The 25,376-nt window shown below is 37.3% G+C and overlaps 1 protein-coding gene across 2 annotated transcripts in view; it reads left to right on the forward strand.

The window, feature by feature from the left end:
- Positions 1-25,376, forward strand: part of LOC126187944 (afadin-like) — a 124,576-nt gene that overhangs the window by 49,998 nt on the left and 49,202 nt on the right. For both annotated transcript variants that reach the window (XM_049929323.1, XM_049929331.1), the window contains one exon: positions 1,690-1,749. In XM_049929323.1, coding sequence (XP_049785280.1) covers positions 1,690-1,749 — 60 coding nt within the window. The remainder of the gene's footprint in view (positions 1-1,689; positions 1,750-25,376) is intronic.

The raw sequence follows: 25,376 nt of genomic DNA on the forward strand, positions 1-25,376 counted from the left end.
CACATATATAAGTTGTATATCTCAGATAAGAGCTTGTCATATCAGATGTCTTCATTCCTACTCTACAACAGTAGTACAGTCTGAAGCAGCCATATAAACTTTCAGTTATCTTCAGCTTCCTAAGCCTCACGAATGAGAGGCAGTACTAGAACTCATCAAAAGCCCTAGCAAATTCGATATTGATGTCCACAGCATAAATGTCGTCATAATTTACAGTTTGCATTGACTGACTGGTTAGCAGAATTTTTGATGATTTTTTTTCTGAATTTAATAAGCCCTATTCATTTGTCATGTAGGAGATGCTCCTGTATATTTCCCAGTATTCAGCTGACAGATAGGTTTGTACAGTTTAGTGACAACAGGATCTGTTTATCAGCCTCTTTTTGCTGATAATCAGCTCTGCCTCCATCCAAACACCTTACTTAATATATCTATCATACAGGGTACTATTTAATCCTTAATTTTGTGAAACTGTGGTCAGCTATCAAAACTCAAAGTTTTTCTTATTTTTCGTCTAGGAGTACCTATATGTACTTCCTCTTTAGAAAACGGAAGTATTATTGTCATTGTCATTTAGTTTATTCTTCACACGTATGAAATTTGCCTCTGAACAGTGGTCTTTGCCCTGTTTGTATATGAGGAGCAAAGAGTCCAGTTGGTACTTAATCAGGTCCTTCCATTGTTAAATGGTAATGAACGATACAGAAGGTGATCCAATCGTCCATCAAAATTTTGTGTTAAATGCCACATATTAGTTGTCAACTTGCATACCTGTTGTAGTGCTTGAACCTCTGTAATTTCTTTCCTTGTGTACCTTTCTCAGATTTTTGTATGTTTGAAGATGGTATCTAAATGTGGCCTGGGTACATGAAGTCTTCATTTTAATAGTTTGGCCATCCTGTTTCAGGAAACTTTTTGTCTGATGTTGTGGACTGTAACGAGCATAATGTTTTTGTTTCGTCTGTGTTGCAGCCTGTGTTATAAAATTTGCTGTAAACCCTCCCATTAAATCCCCCCCCCCCACCCCCTCCACCTTCCCTGTAAATCTGATTCTGTTAACAGAACTTGCACATGTAGTGTCAGTTTTTAGGAGGAAGCTTTTTGTGATATCTGTGGCAATCAGTGATGACACATTGTTGCTGCATTACTGTTTGGCAAAGCTGTGTGTATATGCTTCAGCTTTATTGTGGCATTTAGGTGTCATATACAGCATAGACTTTTAAGTAATGTGTAAAAAAGTTAAGCAAGATATAATAGAGACCATCTTACATTTAAAATGTTATCCTATTTTTAAAAAAGGTTAGGAAATCAAGAAAAATGGAGCTAAGATGATTTTTTGAGAATAACTGTTCTGTCAAAGGCTTATAGAATGACAATGGAAGCAGTTTTTTTTGTGATAATGACTCACCAATTAACCTTGTAATGCAACATAAAAATTATTGATTATGAAACTGACTTTGGGTTTAGATACATGTTAAAATTTCATAAATTAAAAGTAGTGATTCAGTCTTTTGGTTTTATGTAATCTGTTACTCAGATATTGAAAGTAAATTTTTGGTGCTTGTAAGAAGCAGTTTTTTTTTAAAAACAAAACAAAATTATTTGAAAACTAGTTATGTAGAAGTTTTAATATTTGTTAACAAAGGAGTAAGTTGACACAGTGACAATGTTTTTCCTGCTCTGTCCTAGGAGGAAGGAATAGTATGCTGGAGCCTGAAAGTGCAGATTCTGATGGAGACATGGATAACGGTTTGTGTTGTTACATAATTTTAGTTGGTTTTCATATATGTTTCTATGTCTAGAAGATCTGAGAATGTATGGCGAAGTAATCCACTTAAGTGCATACATTAGTATTCAAAATTTAATCATTTTCAAGAAATAAGAATATACTTATTCCATAAACATTTACATATTACCGAACGAGGTTGTGCTTAGCCCCAGTAATGTGATTAGTAGTAGTGTCATGTACACTTAATTGCAAAGTTTCTGAATCTAGAGAGAGAGCTAAACAAATCTCATTCGCAATAGCAAAATACATAATGGGAATGGTTATCAGCAGCTGCAGATATCTAGCTTATGGACCACCTGCTCTCGGTCACAGATACACTGTTTGTCAGGAAACTGCAACTCAGAAGGCAGTTTTAAACTGTGCAGGCAATTGTTTCGCCGTCTCTTAGATTTTGTTATGCTGTTTTAAGACCAGATACACTGAAAGCCAAACCATTATAACTATCTCTTTATAGTGTATTGTTTCAACTTTGGAATACAATATGGCAGCAGTTATGTGTGGTTTGACTTTGACAAGTTGTTGGCAGATTTCCAGAGATATGTGGCACTAAGTGTCCATGCACAAGTTGCTGAATTCCCTAAAATTATTGGCACATGGTTTGGGAGTGTCAGTGCTGAGGTTGTTGCTGACAGCATCCCAAATATGCTCCATTGGATTAAGATAGGTGAATTTGGTGCCCGAAACATCAACATGAGCTCACTATAACACTCGTCAAACTACTGTAATGTGAGTCTAGCATTGTGATATGGACTGCTATTCTGCTGGAATATGCCATCACTGTCAGGTAAAACATCAAGCATGAAGGGATCCACGTGATTGGCAATAATGTTCACATAGTCCACAGCCATCATGGTACTCTTGACTACTAACACAGGTATCTTGAAAGCCCTGGTGAATGTCAGCCATAGCATAATACTATTCCCACCAGCTTGTGTTTATTGCATGATGCATGTTTCAAGCAGCCTTGATGATGGCAAATCCAGACATTACCATTGGTCTGGTGTAACAAGAAACATGTTTCATCCAACTAAGTGTCTGATTTCCATTGATCCTGGTCCAGTCTTGATGTTCCTGTGCCCGCTGCAATCATAATTGTCAATGTTGTGCATCCACATGGGACTGTGTTGGAGTCACCAACTGCGGAGTCCCACGTTCAACAGTGTGTGCTGAATGGTATGCTCTGGAACACCATTGTTGTTTTCAGTCATGAGATCTGCCAGAGATTGCAGCCTCTTCTGCTTCACAGAGAGGCCGAGCCTCTGACCTCTCCATTTGTGGACATCCAAAAGCTTGTTGGCTACTGGTCGTATCGTCGTCTTTCAACCAGTTTTCGTGGCTACTCCCAATAGTAGCACACCAACAGCTCACCAGTTTCGCTGTTTCCGAGATGCTGATTCTGAGGCATCGGACCATAACAATCTACCCTTTGTCAAAGTCACTTACATCAGTGGATTTCCCCAGTTGTGGCCCTTACCGAGACTAAAATCATTCCCCATTCTTCTCTGCTCCACTATTATACTTTCCTTACAGCATTGTGTGTGCTGAACACCACAAGGCAGCCTTCATCCTGACAGTGGGCAGTGGTTATAATGTTTTCTGTCATCAGTGTGTGATGAGAGGGTTTATGGTGATGAAGTACAACTTCTTGCAGTTAAGCCCCAGCGCTGATCAGACAACAAACCTGCAAAATCTCAAAAAAACTCTTCTTGCAATATTTCCCAGCTACTGATAGAAAGTCCAAGTACTGAACAATGGCATTTATTATGTATGTATCAATCTTTGAACTTCCAATTACTCCATTAACAAAACCAAGATGTTCTCAGTTGTGAACTGACTGAAATGTTTTACATTGAATCTTCTATCTATTCTTTGATAGTTGGGAAGCCTCTTGGTAAAGAACTTCTCCAGGAGGGTTCCATGAAGTGGTGCACAGTGTTGAAAGTTCAGAGGAAGCACTGTATATGACAAAAGCACAAAGTAAGGAGACCCGGCATCACAGCATGGTGCTCCAGGAGTACCTCAGCTGTACAGATTCTCAGCAAACAAAAAGAGCTTTATGTCATTATATCAAACAACAAACACCAGTTATAAGTTGGCCAAACCTAGTCCAAAATACCTGCGCTTGCTCAATCATAGAAGACTGCTGAGGATACAAAGGCTCATATATGTTAAATACATGTGTACCCTCACAATGACAAAACGTACTTCATTTAAAATGGTCAGTCATAATGTCAAAACTTTAATTCATGTGCAGCTTCAAAAGCTTTCCTTGTAGATAGTTTCCGAGGTTTCACTTTGTGTTGGTGCTATGTTTCACCCTCTTCCTTCACTTCAACTTAAACAACGAACACAACACTACATCCTACAAACACTAGTCATAGATACACACTCAGCTTTTCATAGCAGGTAAGAGGAAGGTAACTGTAAACCACACCCATTGGCAGCTTGCATAAGTTAGCATTGTAGGAGTCTCATCTGTCCCCCATGCTAGTTTTCTTAGTATGCAGTTTTTTGACTGCAGTTAGTGTTTTAACTTCAGAGCCTTCTTGTAGACTGTGGTCTACTAGTCAAAATAAAAAATATAAAAAAGTAGTATGGAGGTATTGATGTTAAAGATATCTATGAAATAGACTATTCAGTTGAGGGGCCGTGTTGAATAATGGTACTGTGTCAAAAGAATGCCAGTGCTCTGGCTTTGATCAACAGGCTTAACAGTATCTAAGTATAATTCTTCATGCTTTCCCAACGATCTGTTGACATCGTGGATATTCGGGAATCCAGCCGGACGTTTGCGTCGTTCTCACATGATATTTTCACAGTGTGCCTCACTGTCTCCTTCAGGTGCTACCTGAGACTGGTCCTTGGGTCGATCGAGTCCAGTATTTATGCCTGGAAGGAGCTGGGCGTTCCCTAATCGGTCTGCGCCGAGTCGAGTGTTCCGTCTGTGGTCCGCGCTCGCCAACATCTCAGGTCGGGTCTGACACACCTCAGATGATGACCACAACCATTGAGGATGGCCAAAACGGGTGCGGACGGCAGTCAGAACATCCACGACTGGAGGAGTCCATTGAAGCCGAGTCTGGTGGGCGCAGACCACAGACGGAACACTCGACTCAGCACGGACCGATTAGGGAATGCCCACCTCCTTCCAGGCATAAATACTGGACTCGATTGTCCCAAGGACCAGTCTCAGGTAGCACCTGAAGAAGACAGCGAGGCATGCTGTGGAAATATCATGTGAGAACGACGCGAACATCCGGCTGGATTCCCGAATATCCAAGATGTCAGTATCTAAGTAGTTTCTGTTGTTCATAGAATTGTGCTAGTAACATATCTTTGGCACATCCCAGTATGGGTAAAACTTGCTCACTGACTGTTGCAAGTGTCCTAAGGCAAAATGTGTGGAAAAGATAAAAAAAATCAATGCAGGAGGTAATTGAAAAAATCCAGAATGTTATGGAACTATATAATTATCATAGAAATAAATTATTTTTATTCTCGTTTGATTGATAGAGAGAGAGAGAGAGAGAGAGAGAGAGAGAGAGTTAATTTGGAAGTCATAAATTCCTGCAAAAAATTTCAGTGCCTGTAACTACTCTAATTTTTAGCAAATTTAAATAAAGATGTAATCTGCTGTTAAAACGCATGAAAGTAGCTACTGTACTAAGGAACAGCAGAACTGGCCAATGGGAGGGGTAGGTTCTCCTCCTGTCGTCTTCCCTTTGTTTCTAACCAGTGAAATGTGTGACCTTCAACTCTCAGCACCACATGATAATGTGCGTTGACTATAAATCTGTCATCCGAGAAACATGGTAGGAGCCAATCACATGCAAAACATGCATTAACAAATCCTTACTATGTCCGTGTGAGTAGTATAATTGCAGTAGGAAGCCATCGTTTGCAGCATTCAGTTTTAGGTTAGTGTGTAAAGAATGTACATACATTGCTACTGAGGCAGATTAATTCCATGAATGTTGCCAAGGCAAAGTTACAACATGCTGAATATAAAAGCTTGATGGGAGTTAAGGATATACATTTCATGAATATATTATTTAGTGAATAATTCAGATTAGATTCAGTTTTCGTTTCATAGACCCAAACATGAGATGATTCTCGTGGCTGTGGAACAAGTCAGAAAATCTAAAATAAAAAGCATAAAAAATTTGAATTTACTGCTCACTACCCTGATCATTTGTCAGAAGGTTGTCAAAATATGAGAATACATTACAGTGAGGTGGAGCTGCTAATATTTACAGAATTAATATGCTGTCAGAATGAAACATAGTTATGCTCTTTTGATAACTTTATCATAAACAACATATCTAATCTTGACTGTTGTGGCAAAGTGGTGTCAAAACTGAAATCTAACATAACATTTTTATTTAAGCTGGTCAAACAGTCCCTGTTAAGATATTCATCTGCAGAGTAGGAGTAGTTACCTATTAAAAAGTCCTTCAAACTCTGTTTAAATCGTGCTTTATCTGAAACCAAGCTTTTAATGGTTGCTGGCAAGTTATTGCAAATGTGTGTTCCTGATATTGGACCCCTTTTTGGATAAAGGTAAGTGATTTTAGGTCTTTATGTAGATTGTTTTTAGTCCTAGTATTGATACTATGTATTGAGCTGTTGGTTGGAAGTAGAGACACATTACTTGCAACAAATTCCATTAAGGAATAAATATGCTGAGAAGCAGTGGTTAGAATACAAAGTTCCCTGAACAGATTTCTGCATGATGATCTTGAATTTACACCACAAATGAATCTTATTACTTGCTTTTTGCACACTAAAAACTTTTGCTTGGTTTAACAAGTTACCCCAGAATATGATCCCATATGACATAATAGAATGAAAGTAAGCAAAATGTGTAAGGTTTTTTTTATTTTTTTTTTTTTTTATATAGATGTATCTCCTACATCTGACATCATTTCACTGCAAATATAAACTTGATTAGGTACTTCAGCAATTCTGTGGCATGCCCTTCCCAATTGAATTTATTATCAAGCTGCAGTCCCAGAATCACTGTCAACCTCTTCTATCTGCATGTCTTCATGTCTTACATACATGCTGTAAGGAAATTTCTACATGTCCTGAACTGCTTATAGTTGGTCTTTTCAAAGTTCAGTGACAGTAAATTAGCTTTAAACAACTTACTAATGTTGTGAAAATTTGAGTAGTCACCATTCCTAAATCTGTACTTGACTTGCTACTTATTGCAATGTTTGTATCACCTGCAAACAAAACAAACTTTGCATCTGGCAACATAACAGAAGAAAAGAAAAACACATGAAAACACAATGGACCAAGATGGAGCCTTGAAGAACACGAGTAATTAATTCCCAGTCAGATGAAGATTGACTCCTAACTATACAGATATTTCACTACAACACCCTTTGCTTCCTGTTATTTAGGTAAGAGTTGAACCATTTCGCAGTACTACTGGGTACACCATAATATTCTAATTTGCTTAAGAGAGTGCTGTGATTCATATGGTGAAAGACTTTTGACATGTCACAGAAAATGCCGGTAGCCTCCGATTTGTTATCTAATGAATTAAGGACATTTTCACTGTATGCTTGAATAGCCTTCTCTATGTCAGAACCCTTAAGGAATGCCTGCTGCTGTGGCCAAGCGGTTCTAGGCGCTTCAGTCCGGAACCACGCTGCTGCTACGGTCGCAGGTTCGAATCCTGCCTTGGGCATTGATGTGTGTGATGTCCTTAGGTTAGTTAGGTTTAATTAGTTCTAAGTCTGGGGGATTGATGACCTCAGATGTTAAGTCCCATAGTGCTTAGAGCCAGTTTGAATTGGACAATACATTATTTACAGTCAGATGCTTAAGGAGACACTTGAACACTACCTCTTCAAATATTTTTGAAAAAGCCGGCAAAATTGGTTAATGGTTGACAATCTCTCTGAATCCTCTCTCTGTGTCCCCCTTCTTGTAAAGATGCTTGACTTCAGCATATTTTAGCCAGAGAGGAAATGTTCTGCTGATAAGAGATTGATTACACAAATAGCTGAAGAAAGAACTCAACTCACGCGAGCACTCTTTGATTAACTTCATTGATATGTTGTTATAACCACTAGAATACTTTGATTTTAAGGATCTTATGATGGATGATACTTCTTTGGGAGACATGACTGTCATTTCCATTTTACTGAAGTTATTTGTAAAGACTGATCTCAGGCAGTCCTTGGCTCTGTTTTACTGAACCTGATAACCGCAAGCTCTCAGTAACAGAACCAAAATATTTGTTTAAGCAGTTTGCAACTTACATGCACTTGTTACCAATGTCTCACTTATTTTTGGAATTATTTGTTCCTTTTCTTTTTCAACCCCACCTATCTTTGTCTTGACTATATTCCTTGTAGTTTTTATTTTGTTGCCAGATAATACAACTGCTTAGATTTCTGGATTACTTACCTCAATATTTTGCAGTATTCTTTGTGATGCACTACAGTGCCAACATTAGAGCTGTTCCTAGACAGTGGACACAGTCTCCTTTCTATCCCACATGATATCTTTATTCCTTGTGTAATCCATGGTTTATTTTTAGACTTCTGTTTTGTGTGAGTTATCTTCAGGGGAAAACAATTTTCAAAAGAGGAAGTGACTTTATTGTTTAATGCTTTGTATTTTCCATTTGAGTCAGAAGTATTGTAAACAGCTATCCAGTTTATGTCTTTAAGCTGTCTCCTAAAATTCTCAATTTTTGACTGATTTATTACCCTCCTTAATATTTTTTTTTTTATCCTGACAAGTTTCAGCATTTAACACTAGATGCTTGCAAGTCATGGTCGGATAGCCCATTTGCTATTGGTATTGTGATATGACTCTTTTTCCGTAAACTTGTCTACAAAGGTATTATTAATAGCAGTCTTGGAGCACGTACGTACCCTAGTTGCAAAGTTCGCAGTAGGAATGATGACAATAATTGTTCGCTGACAGATCAATTCAATAAATCCACATCAAAACACCAGCAACCACTATTTCCTTGTTTTTTACTGTGAGGTGGGACAACAGTGTTTCCAAATTTTTTAATGAAGATGTTAAAGTTTCCTGAAGGTGCTCTGTACATATTTACTATTATAAAGGACGTATTATACAATACTGCTTCTGTCGCACCAGCTTCTCAGTGCTGCTCAGACCAAAATTTATTAATATCAGTATTCTTGAAATTAAAACACTTTCTGACAAATGTGGCAACTATTCCTTTCTCCATATTTTCTCTACAGAGATAAGAAGCTAACTTGAATCCTATAACATTTAACATATCTATACCAGTGGTCACATGGTGTTCAGAGAGGCAGATTATGTCAGCTGGTTTGGTCAACTCTAGTTATTCAACACAAATAGGCAACTCTTAGAGCACATACCTCAAGTTGTCTCATCCAACAGTATGAAACTTTCCTCTCCAGAGCAACAGGAACACTCAAGGGGAAGTGACTATGTACGATCTTCACCTAATGACAAAATTCCTGTACTAGTGGGTGTTAGAGCTGCACCTTTTTTAGACTGAAGTCAGCTGATAGGTATTCCTGCTTAAGGGAAGTCTCTCTAACAAAGAAACCACTTTCGACAAAGCTTAGGTATCCGAGTAATGAGGAAATTAGTATATTTCATCAAAATATACAAAGTATTAGAGATAAAGTTAGTGAACTGCTTATAGATGTTGACTCTGAAATTATTGGTATAAATGAACACTTCTTAAATAAGGAGATAATTCAGAGGCTTTCTTTACCAGGATACAGGTTGGCTGGCAGCTTTTCTAGGAGCTCTTTGCGGTGTGGGGGAGTAGCCATGTATGTGAAAAATGGTATCCCATTTGAGTCAATTGATGTTTCAAAGTACTGCACTGAAAAGGCGTTTGAATGTTGCGCAGGTGTGGTTAAATTTAGTGGAGTTAAATTTCTAACTGTTGTTATTTATAGATCCCCAGACTCCGATTTCACAACATTTTTGCTAAAGCTAGAGGAGGTTCTTGGTTACTTTATAGGAAATACAAAAAGTTAGTTATATGTGGTGACTTCAATATTAATTGTATAAGTGATTGTGCAAGGAAAATGATGCTGGTAGACCTCCTTAATTCATATAATCTTATGCAAACTGTATTCTTTCCGACAAGAGTGCAAGGGAACAGTAGAACAACCATAGACAACATTTTTGTTCATTCCTCATTACTAGAAGGGCATTCTGTTAGCAGAAAGGTAAATGGCCTTTCAGATCAAGATGCACATGTTTTAACTCTAAAAGATTTTTGTGCTGCAACACATGTTAAATATAGTTATCAACTTTTTAGGAAAGCTGATCCAGTTGCTGTTGAGACCTTTGTAAATCTTATCAAGGAACAAGAGTGGCAAGATGTTTATAGTGCTGATACAGTAGACGATAAATATAATGCTTTCCTCAAGACTTTTCTCGTGCTCTTTGAAAGTTGCTTTCCGTTAGAACGTTCAAAACAGGGTACTAGCACAAACAGGCAGCCTGGGTGCCTGACTAGAGGGATAAGAATATCCTGTAGAACAAAGTGGCAATTATATCAAAATGTTAGAAGCAGTCAAAATCTAAATGCAGCAGCCCATTACAAACAGTATTGTAAGGTGCTTAAAAAAGTTATTAGGAAGGCAAAAAAAGTATGTGGTATGCAGATAGAATAGCTAAGTCTCAGGATAAAATTAAAACCATATGGTCAGTCGTAAAGGAAGTGGCTGGTCTGCAGAGACAGGTCAAGGATATAGAATCAGTGTGTAGTGGGAATGTCTGTGTTACTGATAAGTCACATATATGTACAGTATTTAATAATCACTTTCTGAATGTAGCAGGTGAACTAAATAGAAACCTAGTCCCAACAGGGAATCATATAGCGCTTGTAGAAAAAAGTGTTCAGAGACCGTTACTTGAAATGCTCCTCCATGATACTGACAAGAGGGAGATTGAGTTAATAATTAAATCACTAAAGACCAAGAACTCTCATGGATATGACGGGGTATCTAGCAGAATACCAAAGTACTGTTCTATGTATGTTAGCCCAGTACTTAGCCATATCTGTAACTTTTCCTTTAGGAGTGGTCAGTTTCCTGACCAATTAAAGTACTCTGTAGTGAAGCCACTTCATAAAAAGGGAGACAGGGATAATGTTGACAATTATAGACCTATTTCTATGCCATCGGTGTTTGCTAAAGTTATCGAGAAGGTTGTATATACAAGGTTACTGGAGCATTTAAATTCACATAATTTGCTGTCAAATGTTCAGTTTGGTTTTAGAAATGGTTTAACAACTGAAAATGCTATATTCTCTTTTCTCTGTGAGGTTTTGGACGGATTAAATAAAAGGTTGCAAACGCTAGGTGTTTTCTTTGATTTAACGAAGGCTTTTGACTGTGTTGACCACAAAATATTACTGCAGAAATTGGACCATTATGGAGTAAGGGGAGTAGCTTACAATTGGTTTGCCTCTTACTTTAAGAACAGAAAGCAGAAGGTAATTCTCCGCAATATTGAGAGTGGTAGTGATGTTCAGTCCCAATGGGGCACTGTTATGTGGGGCGTTACCCAAGGGTCGGTGCTGGGGCCACTGCTGTTTCTTATTTATATAAATGATATGCCTTCTAGTATTACAGGTGATTCAAAAATATTTCTGTTTGCTGATGACACCAGCTTGGTAGTGAAGGATCTTGTGTGTAATATTGAAACATTATCAAATAATGTAGTTCATGAAATAAGTTTGTGGCTTGTGGAAAATAATTTGATGCTAAATCACAGTAAGACTCAGTTTTTACAGTTTATAACTCACAATTCAACAAGAACCGATATTTTGATCAGACAGAATGAGCATATTATAAGCGAGACAGAACAGACCAAGTTCCTAGGCATTCGGATAGATAGTAAGCTGTTGTGGAAAGCCCACATTCAGGAGCTTGTTCAGAAACTAAATGCTGCTTTATTTACCATTAGAACAGTATCTGAAATAAGTGACAGTTCAACACGAAAAGTAGTCTACTTCGTATATTTTCATATGCTTATGTCTAGAGGTCTGCGTGGATAAGAAAAGTGCAGTCCGCATATGCACCGCATCCGCAAGGTCCTAATCCGCAACCGCATCTGCAGCAATTAATCCGCATCCGCAAGTTCCTTATCCGCATCCGCATATATTTAAGTTTTGAATGAGTAATTAATAGTAATAGACAGTAGTACTTAGAATTATGGTATGTAATGACATAGTTGTTGTTAGGGTGCCATTTCTGCGACAACTTAACTACTTTTGACTTTTTAAATCACAGGAAATGCTCTATACCTACTCTAAAGCAGACCATTCCAAACAGGAAAGCATTGGCGCTCCGGAGCACACACAGTAGTGGCTCGGATCTCGTGAGATTGGAAACGCTATTTAAAAAAATAAAATTCAATGTCATAGTATTAAATGATGAAAATACGCGTATAGAAACAATTATATTTCACTGATCTTGTGCCAAGGCAGCTGAAAATGACAATGGTTTTATACTGTTACTAGCACATTGCATCATTTACCGACTTTTTTATTTTTTTTTATGCTCACTGCTTGGATGTGTCAAATTTTCCAGCCATTCCTGTCAGCTGATGATTATATTATATAGCTTATGCGTTCAGTCCTCGTCATTTCCAGGAGAAAATATTTACAGTATTAGGCCTACACTGCAAAACGCTGGCGCACCTGTGAAAAACTTAAACTGCCAGCAATAATTGACGTTGTCTAGAAGAAATAACTCGTCTTCCGAAAAGTGACAACAAAGTCAGTGGTTATAGAAATTAGGAGTCCATTTAGCTTTAGCTAAAAATACGATTGAAATCTCGAACTTCACATTTTGGCTGGTTTATTGAATTAAGACCAAGCGATAAATGAAATGTCTGTTTCATTCTCAACAAAGTTTTTCACACTTTAAAACATCCTCAACATTGGTCTAAATTACTAAGACAAAATTTGCAGTAGATTTCACAGTTAATACTTTCAATGTTAAAAAAGATTTTTTTTTCAGAGTTTAATGGAACTGCAAACGATTTCAAGATCGTCTATATAATAACCACTGTCCCATAACTTCAAATGTTAGGCACTGTTCCCTGGTAAGCAATACCAAGTTACAGTTAAAATGTTCAATTTTGTTATGAATTTCAGCCCTTATCTTTACTAATTGGCTGGTAAATTAAAAGACACATTATTATTTTGGATGATTTGAATATTGTGTAAGTTTTCAATGTGATCAGAATAATCTTTCACGGGCTATCGCAGTCACAGCTTGTTGGTGGTCGTGAGCCGTAGTTTGAAGTCCCACTTGTAATTAATCACAAGGCCCGCCGTGCCACCGCTCCGGCCGGGCTGTTTCACTGTTCACAAAGAGCGACAGTGCTCAGTGGCTGCAAATGTTCTGTAGTGCACGCTAAAATTTAGGTAGGCACTTATGAGATCATCATTACCTAGTGTAATACTGTTGACGTGTTAGCTGTTGAATGTCCTTGTTGCGAAGAGTAAAAACTTAAAATTGAGCTCTTTAGTATGAAAATTACAACAAAACAAATTGCTTGTTAAATATTTTCTTCTTTTACCTAATGCTACTTAAAAGTTCTTGTTGGGAATAGTAAAACTACTAACAATATGTCGAGGAAATTCTTTACTATAAATATTACAATAAAAACTCACAGGCTTCAGATTAAATATTTTCATCTTCTGCTTGCTTCTGATTCAAATTCTGTAAAAGAAAGAATCAGATGAAAAAAATTGTAACTAATTCAAATAAGCCCAAAAAATACAGTGAAGTAAGAGAAGCTGTACAAGTACCTTTTTACTTTGGAAGGTTACTATGCAGGAACATGATGTCATCAATCGTCTGTGGCTTCAAAGACGTGTGTCGGTCGTGCATTATTTGTCCCGCAGTAGAGAAGCTTCTCTCAGATGGCAGTGCACGAAGTATGCGAGTTTGGAAAGACGCGGATAGATGTTTTCACGTCCATGCCACCAAGCTATCAGGTCGATGCCTTCCGAAAATTGGACTTTATAATTCGTATGTCTGAGAATTTCATCTGACGCAAAGTCAAGATCTCTCGTCGATTCATCTTCTGAGCAATCTTCAAATTCATTAAAAAGTACGTCAGACTTCTGTTTTTTTTTTTTGCAGGAATTCCAGATGTTGTTTCCTTCTTATCTTTTAACTGTGGAAAATTTCTCGCAACACAATTTTTCGCTTCCTTTACAACTTCATTATTTTCGGCACTGCTAAGAAATTTTAGGTTTTTATATTTTGGATTCAAAAACGTTGCAAGTTTATGGGTTACTGTTATGTCCCATTTGCTGATTAAAATAGATTTGGCTGTACTCTTTAAATCTATCAGAAATGGGCTGTCGCCATCATTTTTTTTCAAGGAAAGAGAGAGTTTTAACTTCCACAACACACATAAATAAAGCGTAGGGATTTTGGAGGCTTCGAGATCACAAGAGGCTATTTTAAATGGTGTCAGAAAGGTTATTATATCTTCCAACATCCTCTTGTCTATAGAATCAATCAAATTATCGTGATTTTTCTCTGACAAAATTGACAGAACTTCAAACCATTTTAAATTAATAAACTCAAACATATCCAATTTACTGTTCCATCGTGTGTGTATATCTTCTTTCAGTGACTTCTGAAGGCGATTCTGAAGATCAGATCTTTTAAAGAAAGTTGTGATAGCTCGACAGGAATTTATTAGTCCTACACGTCACTCTTCTCATCATTCGTGTCGCCCCGAGTCGTGCTCCAGCACAGTATTAAGAATGTGTGCTGAGCACGAGAGCCTCTTGTGTTGGCTAAGTGCTGCCACAATATTTGGACCTCTATCCGTAACGAACACGATGTTATTCACAGCACTGAATAAATGGAACGACCATAGTATCTTAGTTAATTCGAGTTTAATGTTTTCTCCTGTTTTTTTTTAATCTCACTCTCAAAATTTCTGGTGCACAACACTCGATCCTCAAGTTTCACTTCTTGATAATTAACATAATGTGCAGTCACTCCTGTATAGTTTATTTTACAGTACGAATCAGTCCCTAAATCGACAGTTAGTGCTCCACCTATATCTCTGAATATATTCTTCACGTCTGCAGTGACAGTTTCACGCAGACGATCGGCCGTTTCCTTCAAATTTCTGGGTATGGTGGTTGGATGAGGTAGCAGTTCCTTAGCACTCACTGCACCGTACTTGGCCAAAACATCAATAAGAAACTGTGCCGTCTCAAGAAACAGATCCACATGCAACTTCGAATGGTAAAATGTCTTTGCTGACAAGATTGATAAGTTTTTCTGTCGCGGCTGTCTTCAAATTTGGCAGAACTTCAGGAACTTTCACGACTATCTTGGTATTTAAATAAGTAATTATGCTACTTCGTCCAGCCTCACACGAATGTTTTAGCAAACTTGAAGTTCCACTTTTGTGTTCAGTGTAGGAATATACTTTTTTACATGCAAAACAAGCCACTATATCTTTTATCTTTTCGTTGCCATCAAATACGTATCCGAATTTTTTCCCAATTGGCGATTTCAATTTGTTTGCCTTCACTAATGTAAAATAACTTTTTTTCACCTTACACGAAATTATATCCATCGATATTTGTAGAAAGAACTCTCACTGATATTTGCTACGATGCACGTTGTCACTCGGGTCACTACAAAGCGCTAACTGAAGGCAGCGGAAAATTGCAACGGGCACCTGTCTGGTAGACAGTGGGCAGGTTTGCCACCCAGAGAGCACTTAACAGGCCACACAAAAGATACGGTTGCGGAAACGGATTAGGCGCAGGTCTCTTGGGTACGGCTACGTTGGTCGTAGCCAGGGGCTGAGGACAACAGATCCGCTCTACCTGGGCCCTGCAAGATTCCAAGAATGTCAACAGACTTGAAGTTTTCAACTAACATTGCAACATACGTACTGGGCAGATGCCTTGCTCATTATCCGCAGATGACTCGTGGATATCTGCACCGGTCACAGTTTTATCCGCCAAGTAACAAATACCGCGGATATATCCGCATCCGCGCAGACCTCTACTTATGTCATATGGAATTATTTTTTGGGGTAATTCTTCTGATTCAAAAAGGGTATTTTTGGCTCAAAAATGGGCTGTTTGAGCTATATGTGGTGTAAGTTCAAGAACCTCTTGTTGATCCCTATTAAATGGTCTGGGAATTCTGACATTGCCCTCACAGTATATATTTTCTTTAATGTCGTTTGTTGTTAGCAATATTAGCTTATTCCCAAGACTTTGCAGCTTTCACTCAGTTAATACTAGGCAGAAATCAAGTCTGCATGTGGAATGCACTTCCTTGACTCTTGTGCAGAAAGGAGTGCACTATTCTGCTGCATCCATTTTCAATAAGCTACCACAAGAACTCAAAAATCTTAGCAGTAGCCCAAACACTTTTAAGTCTAAACTGAAGAGTTTCCTCATGGCTCACTCCTTCTATTCTGTCGAGGAACTCCTGGAAGAGCTGAAAAATTAAGCAAATTCCCGTGTTACATGGTTGATTTTCTGTATTTAAACTTACGAATTGTCACCTGAATACGTTTCTTATATTTCATTTTATCTGTTTCTACTATCGTGTTATAATTTCATGTATTGACTCATTCCATGACCATGGAGACTTCTCCTTAATTTGGTCCCACGGAACAATAAATAAATAAATAAATAAAAAATATTGGAGAACATTTATGAAAACTATTACTATAGTGGCATCAACGCCTAGAGCATACTTTTGGGCACTTGCATATGAAGTAAATGCAAATTGGTAGGTAATAATAAATTATGTGACTAGCAAAAGGTGAGATTGAGCTCACTTCAATGGAAACAGTCTGACATAAGTAAAACAACTTCAAAAGAGTACATAATTTCACAAATTGAGAAGGCAAGAGGTTGTGGATCTGTTGTTCACTATTGGCATCTTCAAACGTGAGCACTAGAAGCATCTAAAGCAGTTGACCAGGACAATTTCATAGCTTTGATTACACTTATCAGCATACTTAAGGCTGAATAGGACATTTCTTCCAGGCATATTACAAGAAAAGTAATACCATTCATCAGAAGGCACATGGGCTTGTGGAGGAAGTGAACAAATATATAACAGACCAGTGTATGTGTAACAGTTCGCTTCTTGCATATCCTGATAAGTTCTCAGAGTCTCGTAGCTGAAAAGTATTTTAAATTATGTGCACTGCACAGATATTACAGTTAAGTAGCTCTTTTTACATTTATTAGAACCATAAACAATGTGATGGTCAGGTATGGTTTTATATTCACATGTCTTACACTAGTAGAGACCTCAAACTGCTGTATCCAGACGTAACATTAGTAACACCATTGCAGCAAAATAAAACCTTAATCAGTGGAAACAATAAAGGCTTAACACAGTGGTAGCATAATGGAAAGTACAGTACACATGTTAATGTTTTCAATAAAATAACATCTGTGAAAGATTTTGAATGTTTTTAGATTAGATTAGATTAGATTTACTTTCATTCCAATTGATCCGTAGTGAGGAGGTCCTCCAGGATGTGGAACATGTCAGAAAAACAACAATACATGACAAATATTTACAACTAAAACAAATAAGCTAATGTACCATTCCACAGGTCCCAAGTGGAATGATCGTCATTTTTTAATGAACACTAAGAGTCATTTTACAAATACTATTGCACTGAATTTAAAATAAAAAAGTTTTTTATTTATTTATAAGGTAAGAAACATGTAATACAACTACTGTAATACTTATTTACAATGAACACATTACTGCACTGAAATGGTGCAGAAGTTAGATTATACTTACACACTTACACACACACAAGCACACACACAAACACACAAATTTTCAGTGAACACATTACTGCACTGAAATTGTGCAGAAGTTATGTTGTACTTATATACAAATCAGTTGGTTTTACTAAGAAATTCATCAATGGAGTAGAAGGAGTTGGCCACCAATAAATCCTTTAGGCTTCTCTTAAACTGAATTTCGTTGGTTGTTAAGCTTTTTATGGCTGCTGTCAAGTTATTGAAAATGTGTGTTCCTGAATAATGCACACCTTTTTGTACAAGACTAAGTGACTTTAAATCCTTGTGAAGATTATTCTTATTTCTAGTATTGATTCCATGAATTGAGCTGTTGGTTTGAAAAAGTGATATATTTTTAATGACAATGTTGGGCTCCATAAGGTTCCCTTTCTGTGCAGCGACCGTGGAATGTAAAATTATAAAGAATTTTCATAATAGAAGTCTGCCAAGGACAGCACCTCTTCTTATGGCATGTATCGGTTAGAAAAATGCACCGATGATGATTGATATTAGTCAAAATTGATTTGCAACAAGATAAATAAATTATGTTTCCGTGACTGGTCACTACATTCTTTATAATCTGTGAAAGAATTGACTGATGAACCAGCCACTGCACAAATCCAGATGTTAAGTAGTAGATATTTGATCCAGACTTTTTACCGAACACTTACACATAGATATTTCATGGTTGGTAACGTATCTGGGACTTGAGATAGGTATTGTTAATTTACTATCTCAACCGAGAGTATTTTGGGTTACGTCCAATTATTTAAAAACTGTTATATGCAGAAGCTGTTATTTGGAAAACTACATAATAATTTGTAAAACTGCTATGTTTGATTTTGCTAATTAGGATGGACTACAAGTATTATCAAGAAATTTATGAAATATGTGGTGCTATAGATACTTAGAAAAGTTCGTGGAACCATTTTATGCGTCTGCACTAGGAATACCATATTTACGAGTACAATTGCCTTATTGAAAGTTAGGGTGAATTATGCAAAAATCTTAATGGATGGCTTAATTAACTAATTAATTAATTAATTAAGTAGGCCACATTGGGAAATGAATATTATATCTACATCTACACCTACACCTACTGTGTACCACTGTCACATCCCCCTTTCCTGTTATGCACACAAATAATTTGCAGGTAGAACCATTAACAGTAAGCCTCCGTGTGGAATCAAATCTAATTATCTTCACGGTCTTTTTGTGAGATATACTTACAAGGAATCAATATACACTGGAAAAAAAAAGATTAGTACATTTGGAAAGATGACATTGATTTTGATCCAATGACGGCACATGCCACATGGGGATAGTAGATGTGCTGATAATGGTTTGAACATTGCCCTCCAACAGATAACACAGTGATGTAGCTACCAGAGTGCTGTCTGTGTTTACTGTGTAATAGGGATGCTCACGGCCAGGAGGCTCAGTGTGGTGCAAACATGTGAAGTAGGCAGGCAACCATGCCACAGAGATGCAATTGTGCTTCCCGTAGCCAACTGAGTGAGATTGAAAGGGGTCAAATTCTGATCTTTCGAGTGGCCGGACAGTCCTTTTGGAGAACTGTCATGCAAATTGGATGTACTGCATCAGTTGTACAATGATGCTGGTATCGGTGATTACGTGAACATTCTCACACCTGTAGATGAGGTATGGGATGCCCACACAGCACAGATGCCCTTGAGGATCATCATATTGTAGGACTTAGTTTCACAGAATTTGAACTATGCTTCTGAAAAGTTGGGATGCCAGACTTTGTAGTGAGTATTGTCACTGACAAGTAAGTCCATAAATATTATTAGTTCACACAAATTTGCTGTGTTATATTGCTGTAAAAAGTTTAATTATTAATTAGCAGCTCATAAAAACTACTTGTATTAGAAGACTCAGCACATTAAAAATAAAAACCGGAATAATGATTCAAAATGAAATACAGCCTAGATAACATTTTGAAATACTTTTGCACATACCACTTGTAAATTATGTAACCGACTTTATCCAAAAAGGTTAAAAATAAGAACAAAAAAATGGTTATTATCAGGAATTGAAGTTATAACACATTTACTATGTCCCATGTGGACAAAGAAAATGGGAACATTGATCAAATTCAATTTAACTATGAAATACGTTCGTTGGCAACACTGTCACACAGAGAGAGAAAACTGCAGCTGGTAATTTGCAGTTCTCCCCACAAGTCAGTTAACAGAAGAAACTTGTGCTCCCACACTTGAGACTTCATCATGTCATCAAAAAGTTTTGTGTAAGGTTGTTCCAAATTGCCCACATTTTTGATGAAGTAATGACAACATTCCTGTATTTGTGACATATTCTTCGAACAAATTTTCCTGTGTCTCTCTTTTCATGCTTTTCATGAAAATGTTATTTCAGTTTCTTTGCAGTGGAAGTAACATGTTGTTGTTGTTGTGGTTTTCAGTCCCGAGACTGGTTTGATGCAGCTCTCCATGCTACTCTATCCTGTGCAAGCTTCTTCATCTCCCAGTACCTACTGCAACCTACATCCTGCTGAATCTGCTTAGTGTATTCATGTCTTGGTCTCCCTCTATGATTTTTACCCTCCACGCTGCCCTCCAATACTAAATTGGTGATCCCTTGATGCCTCAGAACATGTCCTACCAACCGATCCCTTCTTCTAGCTAAGTTGTGCCACAAACTTCTCTTCTCCCCAATCCTATTCAATACCTCCTCATTAGTTATATGATCTACCCATCTAATCTTCAGCATTCTTCTGTAGCACCACATTTCGAAAGCTTCTATTCTCTTCTTGTCCAAGCTAGTTATCATCCATGTTTCACATCCATACATGGCTACGCTCCATACAAATACTTTCAGAAACGACTCTCTGACACTTAAATCTATACTCGATGTTAACAAATTTCTCTTCTTCAGAAATGCTTTCCTTGCCATTGCCAGTCTAAATTTGATATCCTCTCTACTTCGACCATCATCAGTTATTTTGCTCCCCAAATAGCAAAACTCCTTTGCTACTTTAAGTGTCTCATTTTGTAATCTAATTCCCTCAGCATCACCCGACTTAATTCGACTACATTCCATTATCCTCGTTTTGCTTTTGTTGATATTCATCTTATACCCTCCTTTCATGACACTGTCCATTCCGTTCAACTGCTCTTCCAAGTCATTTGCTGTCTCTGACAGAATTACAATGTCATCAGCGAACCTCAAAGTTTTTATTTCTTCTTCATGGATTTTAATACCTACTCCAAATTTTTCTTTTGTTTCCTTTACTGCTTGCTCAATATACAGATTGAATAACATCGGGGAGAGGCTACAACCCTGTCTCACACCCTTCCCAACCACTGCTTCCCTTTCATGCCCCTCTACTCTTATAACTGCCATCTGGTTTCTGTACAAATTGTAAATAGCCTTTCCCTCCCTGTACTTTACCCCTGCCACCTTCAGAATTTGAAAGAGAGTATTCCAGTCACCATTGCCAAAAGCTTTCTCTAAGTCTACAAATGCTAGAAACGTAGGTTTGCCTTTCCTCAATCTTTCTTCTAAGATAAGGCGTAAGGTCAGTATTGCCTCACATGTTCCAACATTTCTACGGAATCCAAACTGATCTTCCCCGAGGTCATCTTCTACCAGTTTTTCCATTCGTCTGTAGAGAATACGCGTTAGTATTTTGCATCCGTGACTTATTAAACTGATTGTTCAGTATTTTTCACATCTGTCAGCACCTGCTTTCTTAGGGATCAGAATAATTATATTCTTCTTGAAGTCTGAGGGTATTTCGCCTGTCTCATACATCTTGCTCACCAGATGGTAGAGTTTTGTCAGGACTGCCTCTCCCAAGGCCATCAGTAGTTCTAATGGAATGTTGTCTACTTCCGGGGCCTTGTTTCAACTCAGGTCTTTTAGTGCTCTGTCAAACTCTTCACGCAGTATCGTATCTCCCATTTCCTCTTCATCTACATCCTCTTCCATTTCCATAATATTGTCCTCAAGTACACCGCCCTTGTATAGACCCTCTATATACTCCTTCCACCTTTCTGCTTTCCCTTCTTTGCTTAGAACTGGGTTTCCATCTGAGCTCTTGATATTCATACAAGTGGTTCTCTGTTCTCCAAAGGTCTCTCTAATTTTCCTGTAGGCAGTATCTATCTTAACCCTAGTGAGATAAGCCTCTACATCCTTACATTTGTCCTCTAGCCATCCCTGCTTAGCCATTTTGCACTTCCTGTCGATCTTGTTTTTGAGATGTTTGTGTTTCTTTTTGCCTGCTTCATTTACTGCATTTTTATATTTTCTCCTTTCATCAATCAAATTCAGTATTTCTTCTGTTACCCAAGGATTTCTACTAGCCCTCGTCTTTTTACCTACTTGATCCTCTGCTGCCTTCACTATGTCATCTCTCAAAGCCACCCATTCTTCTTCTACTGTATTTCTTTCCCCCATTCTTGTCAATTATTCCCTAATGCTCTCTCTGAAACTCTCCATAACCTCTGGTTCTTTCAGTTTATCCAAGTCCCATCTCGTTAAATTCCCACCTTTTTGCAGTTTCTTCAGTTTTAATCTACAGTTCATAACCAACACATTGTGATCAGAGTCCACATCTGCCCCCTGGAAATGTCTTACAATTTAAAACCTGGTTCCTAAATCTCTGTCTTACTATTATGTAATCTATCGGAAACCTGTCAGTATTTCCAGGCTTCTTCCATGTATACAACCTTCTTTTATGATTCTTTAACCAAGTGTTAGCTATGATTAAGTTGTGCTCTGTGCAAAATTCTATCAGGCGGCTTCCTCTTTCATTTCTTAGCCCCAATCCATATTCATATTCATTAACATAAAAATTGAAAAAAAGGGAAAAAATTCCACTGGTTACGATATTGTATTCCCTCGGCTGTGTCAACCACTATCTGGAAACTATATGGACACAAAAGGCCTGTGCCTCACCCAACCTGTGCCAGTAATGATATTTTTTTTGTAAAAGCTTGGCCTTCTGGAGCAAACATTTTTGTTTATGACTAATATCTACATATACCATAAATTTGGACAAAATTGGTTACGATGAATAATTGTGGTCCCCATGTTAGACAGAAAGACTAGTTACATTCAGAATGCTTTCAAATGGAATGAAATTTGAAATGTAAGGTAGAGGATATTGATAATGTAATATGCCTGTGATCACAGTTTTCTCCACAGTTCATTAACAGCTGTCAGCAGCAGATAAATAATGTTTATGCTTCTGGTAAACCAAGTGTCACATCTTGGTCCCATACAGTTGCCTGGTAACATCCTTTAATATCAGGCAGCAGGAATTATGACAAGCAGTTCGTACTATTGCAAGACAGAGGTGTGTGCATAATCTTATGAACCTGCAGAGTATTTTAGTGGTGACAAACATCCTGTTCTTCTGGTCAGTGGAGTGTAGTCAGTGGCTTGCAAGTGTATGTTGAAGTTTGTTGTGTAATAGGGACACCACAGAGAACGAAACTAGCAGTAATGTTTATTCATATGTGTATTAATTTCTTTTCTTTTGATTAACTCTACTGATAGACTGTAATGAGCTGTAGTTACAGAATTTGTGCTGTAGAATTAACAAAAACCAAAGTTCTATTTAGTTTGAGAAGTACTTATGGTTAAGCCTGAGGACTTATGTATAAGAACAAAATTAAATGTTAGAAACTTAAGGTACAGAAAATCAATCTAGATGTAAGAGTTAAGAAAGATAATGAAGTAAGCCTTCACCAATGAATCCAAACTTCCCCTACTTTAAAACATGAGATTAGTATATCCTTGGGTTCACCATCAAGTGTGACTTATGCGCTGGCCCTTGACTTTGCTAAATAACTCTGTGCTGAAGTTCTGCTACCACTCATGATTATCAGTTCTAAAAATTACATCTTGATAAATGTTAAACCGTCAAACTAGATGTACAAGTCTTGTCTAAATAATACTCCAGCTCATTGCAAAAGTTAGTTTTGTTAATGCTTTGTTGTGGTTTCAGTTGTATTCTTAGAGTGCTCGTCAGATGATGATGTGTTATGGCAATTTTTGTCTGCCAGCAGCCATCAGTCACCTGGATTGGTGTGATATCTATCACGATTTGTGAGCTTGTGTGTAGACGTTCTCTACATATAGCTGCATCAAGATTTTCTGTACTGTCTGCTCTGATGAACAATTTAGAACCACAAAAGTTTTTTGTATGTTAGTTTGCTGAACATTGTGATTGTTTTTGTCTGTCATATTGTGTATGAGTCATTTTCTATATAGTGAATCATTTTCTGTTCAGAAATGTTATTTCCACATATCTTTCCTTTCCAGTCCTTTCTCTTGCTAATAGCAATTTAAAGCAGTGTGCTGAAGAATCAGCTCAGTAAATCAACGTAAAAAACATGCATGGTGGACTACAGAATGTTGTGACGAAGTTCATGATGAAAGACGTCAAGCTTGAACAAAATTTCAGACTCGCAAAACAGAAGAAAATTCAACTAACCTCAGAAACATCAGAAAAAAATCCTCTCAGATTATCAGAAAAACAGAGTGGCAATATGAAAAGGATATACTGAGTTCCGTTGAAGAAAACTCCTGCAAAACCAATTCCAGAGAGTATTTCAAAGCCTTTAGTAAACAATTATGTAATTACAATGTTCCCACACTATTGCTGAGAAATAAAGATGGAAGAATAGCTCATAATAACAAGGAAAATGTAGAAATCATGGCAGAAGCATTCAACAAGCTCTTGAACTGTGATGAACATGAAAACCTTTTAACAAGCACTCCCGTAAAAATGAAACCAGAAAATATAAACCCACCTACTGTACAAGAAATAGAAATTGCACTTACAGAAATGAGAAACTACAAAGCATGTGGGAAAATCAAGTGTTTGCAGAAATGTGGAAGTAAAACAACTCAGACATCTTTATATATTATTTTACAAAAAAATTGTGTAGCAGAAAAATTCCCAGAAGAATAGACCACAGCTATAATTAATCCACTTTATAAGAAAGGAAACAAAAGTGATCCAGACAACTATAGAGGAATATCACTCTTGAACTGTACCCACAAGATTTTTTCCAACATTTTACACAATAGTATCAAAGAACAGCTGGATAAAGAACTAGGGGAATACCAAGGAGGCTTCAGGCCATGGAGAAGCTGTGCCAAACAAATAATTACCCTGAAATTAATCATGACTTACTACTGCAAACAAAATAAGCCTCTCTCTTACATTTATAGATTTTAAGAAAGCTTATGATTCTCTCCATAGACCTTCACTGTTAAAAATTTTGAGATGTTTCCGACTTCACCCAGAATGGATTAAACTGATAGAGCTTATGTTAACAAATACAAATTCGAAAATTAAGTTCAGAGGGGAACTTTCTGAATCGTTCTTGGTAAAAACTGGTTTAAATCAGAGAGATGGCCTGTCACCACTTCTTTTTAATTGTGCCCTTGAATATATAATGAGGGAATGGTACAAGTACAATCCAAACACAACAAGATTGGAACACGAAAAGACAATATAAAACTGAACTGTTTAGGTTTTGCGGATGATCTCACTCTTCTCCCCAACAACATTCGAGAACCAAAAAACAAATGCAATCGTTACAGGAAATAGCCCAGAGCATTGGCCTTAAAATATCTTTTGGAAAAACAGAACTAATGCTAACAGATCCGCCACTGTCAAATAAAATTATAATTGGAGAGCACGACATAAAAATTGTTGTAAAATTTAAATACTTAGGAGAAATAACAACACAA

This window comes from Schistocerca cancellata, chromosome 1, assembly GCF_023864275.1.
Source record: "Schistocerca cancellata isolate TAMUIC-IGC-003103 chromosome 1, iqSchCanc2.1, whole genome shotgun sequence".
Lineage (NCBI taxonomy): Eukaryota > Metazoa > Arthropoda > Insecta > Orthoptera > Acrididae > Schistocerca > Schistocerca cancellata.